We start from the raw sequence: 2,424 nt of genomic DNA, 5'->3' as shown, positions 1-2,424 counted from the left end.
GCCAATTGCACGCGAATTTGCGGTAATTTTTACGGGTATGGGTATTAATATTCCTATTTAATAAATAAAGTTTAGACATGTGTATAAACGAATTTCCTATCCTGGATCTTGCCCTTAGAGAGGTGCAACTCTAAAATTGGTTTCTTGGTTCTTAAATTCCCTCTTGGTTCACATGTGATCCTAATTTAGACTTGTTATAAGGTTATTATTAAGTTATCGTAAGTTAAAGTTAGCTAAGAATGGGTCAAATGTGTAGTTATTAGTAAATAGGTCAAACGGGTATCATAATTGTTGGAAGATAAACATCGACATCACAATTAACTAATTATCTGCACATATAATTATCTTGTATTTAACACTTATCCTAGGTTGGTATGTCTTATATTTAATTAGGGCGGTTGTATATATTGCTTTGCCGCCAAGAAATGTGGAACGGTTACAAGTATAACCGCCTTTTTTTCAGGTATAAAAGTCTTGGATTAGATCAATTGTACAAATCCAATAAAAATATCTGTCATAAATTATCTCAAAACAATCTGTGTGTATTGTTGTTGTTGTGTGTGTTGTTCTATATGTATCAGAGGGAATCTGATAATCTAATAATAACTACCGTGTCTTTCAAGGGGTATGATGGTTCAGTGGCACCTATTAGGGCAATATAAATATGTTCGTCTTGTTATCTGTGTTTTTTAGAATGTATGCTGGATACTGTGTTGGATTATAATTCTAAGAAATATAAATATTCTTGTTTATGTTAACACACATTTAAAACCATGTAACCACTTTGAACACACGAACCAAGTCTCTTGAAGCGGCATGAAAGAAAGAAAGAAACCAGAAGTAGCTTAACATAATGACATTGATAAGTTGACAACATAGATCGTAGAAATAATAAGCTCAAATCTAGGGATTGGACATTATTAATCTTCCTAGCTTAATTTCCTACTTCTTGCTTAGTTTCTTGATATCTTCGATAAGTCGAGTCATGTTTCGATGGGAAGATCCTCCCACTTCTATTGATGTATTCGCGATCTTACTGAGTTCTTTAGCTCTCTTTCTTCTCTCTTCTCCTTCTTTCCCTTCTTCCATTACAATCTCTAGAGCCTTTAAAAACGCCTCACTCTTTACTAACTCTCCAGGCTTATCTTCATCAACCAAAAGCCCTGATGTTTTTTGGGCACCAACACTAACTCCAGTTCTCAACACTTGTACAACCAACTTCTCATTGTAGAACTGCTCTTGAAACTGAGGCCATGTTACCATAGGGACACCAGCGCATACCCCTTCTAAAGTCGAATTCCAACCACAATGTGTCAAAAACCCTCCAATCGCAGGGTGCGACAACACTAGCAGTTGTGGAGCCCACCCATGGATCAATAGAGCTCTATCTTTGGTTCTCTCTTCAAACCCCTCTTCATCTATCCATTTTTCTATCTTCTCAGTCTTATGACCTGCTCGAACTACCCAAATGAATGGTCTTTTCGATGATTCTAGAGCCAAAGCAAGCTCTATGAGTTGCGCAGGCTCAATCCGACTAACGCTTCCTAGACACGCATACATCACCGAACCCTTTTCTTGAGAATCTAACCACTTGAGACAGTCATTTTTGTTAACTGATGACTTGTTACCTCTCTGGACCTTCTCTGATTCATCCTTGTGGCATAGCGATAATGGCCCTATGCACCAAACATTATCTCCTTTCTCTTGCTGATATTTATCAACATATCCTTGCTCCAACTCCTCAAAACTATTGACAACTACTCCAAACGCTTCGGATTCGGATACCCGAAGCTTTTCATTATAATCGCTCATACCTTTAATAGTTGAACTAAATGTGAAAGGAAGTTGGGATCTTGTTAGTTCTATACGATCAGGCAGACCAGGCAAAACAAACAACTCTGAGTCACCCACACTTTCATATACCTTTGAGAGGTGTAAAACATGATTACACATCAGTGTGAAGCAATTCATTCCATCAAATATAACTATTGGAATCTGAAACTTTTTCGCGGTATCACCTGGCCACAGGAGAAACGTGTCGGCTAACATGCAGTTCGGCCTAGGATCAAGCTTTTCGATATATTGTTCAATTTGCGTTTGTAATGATCTATAGGCTTGCATTAGAGCAGATGCCAGTCCCAGACTAGGAAGATCGTCTATGCTTTCACAGCCTTCGGGTATGCCAAACTCCTTATATGGAAATGAAAATTCAAGAAAACAGATGGGAAGACCTGATTCTATTGCTTGATCAAGGATTGACCCGAATCTGAGGGCATTGACTGGGGTGGTGACTATGGTGACTCGAACACCGTGTTGAGCAAGTAACTTGGCCATGTCAATGGTCGGGATATAGTGGCCTGGAGATCCCATGGGAATAATAAGAAAGTGAAGCTGGTTTTGTTCTTGTGATTCTTCTAAAGCCAT

The 2,424-nt window shown here is 38.5% G+C and overlaps 1 protein-coding gene across 1 annotated transcript; it reads right to left on the bottom strand.

The window, feature by feature from the left end:
- Positions 1-826: 826 nt before the first annotated feature.
- Positions 827-2,424, bottom strand: LOC110901139 (UDP-glycosyltransferase 73C6). Its single transcript, XM_022147985.2, has one exon. It carries the CDS (start codon positions 2,422-2,424, stop codon positions 943-945), a length of 1,482 nt encoding a protein of 493 aa, XP_022003677.1. The 3' UTR covers positions 827-942.

This window comes from Helianthus annuus, chromosome 13 (genome assembly GCF_002127325.2).
Source record: "Helianthus annuus cultivar XRQ/B chromosome 13, HanXRQr2.0-SUNRISE, whole genome shotgun sequence".
NCBI classification, from domain to species: domain Eukaryota; kingdom Viridiplantae; phylum Streptophyta; class Magnoliopsida; order Asterales; family Asteraceae; genus Helianthus; species Helianthus annuus.
Note: the sequence above shows the minus strand (reverse complement) of the source record. Positions and strands in the feature narration are given on the sequence as shown.

Bases quoted from the DNA above. Each gene is read 5' to 3' on its own strand.
- LOC110901139 (XM_022147985.2), bottom strand. From the start codon at position 2,424: ATGGCTTTAGAAGAATCACAAGAACAAAACCAGCTTCACTTTCTTATT.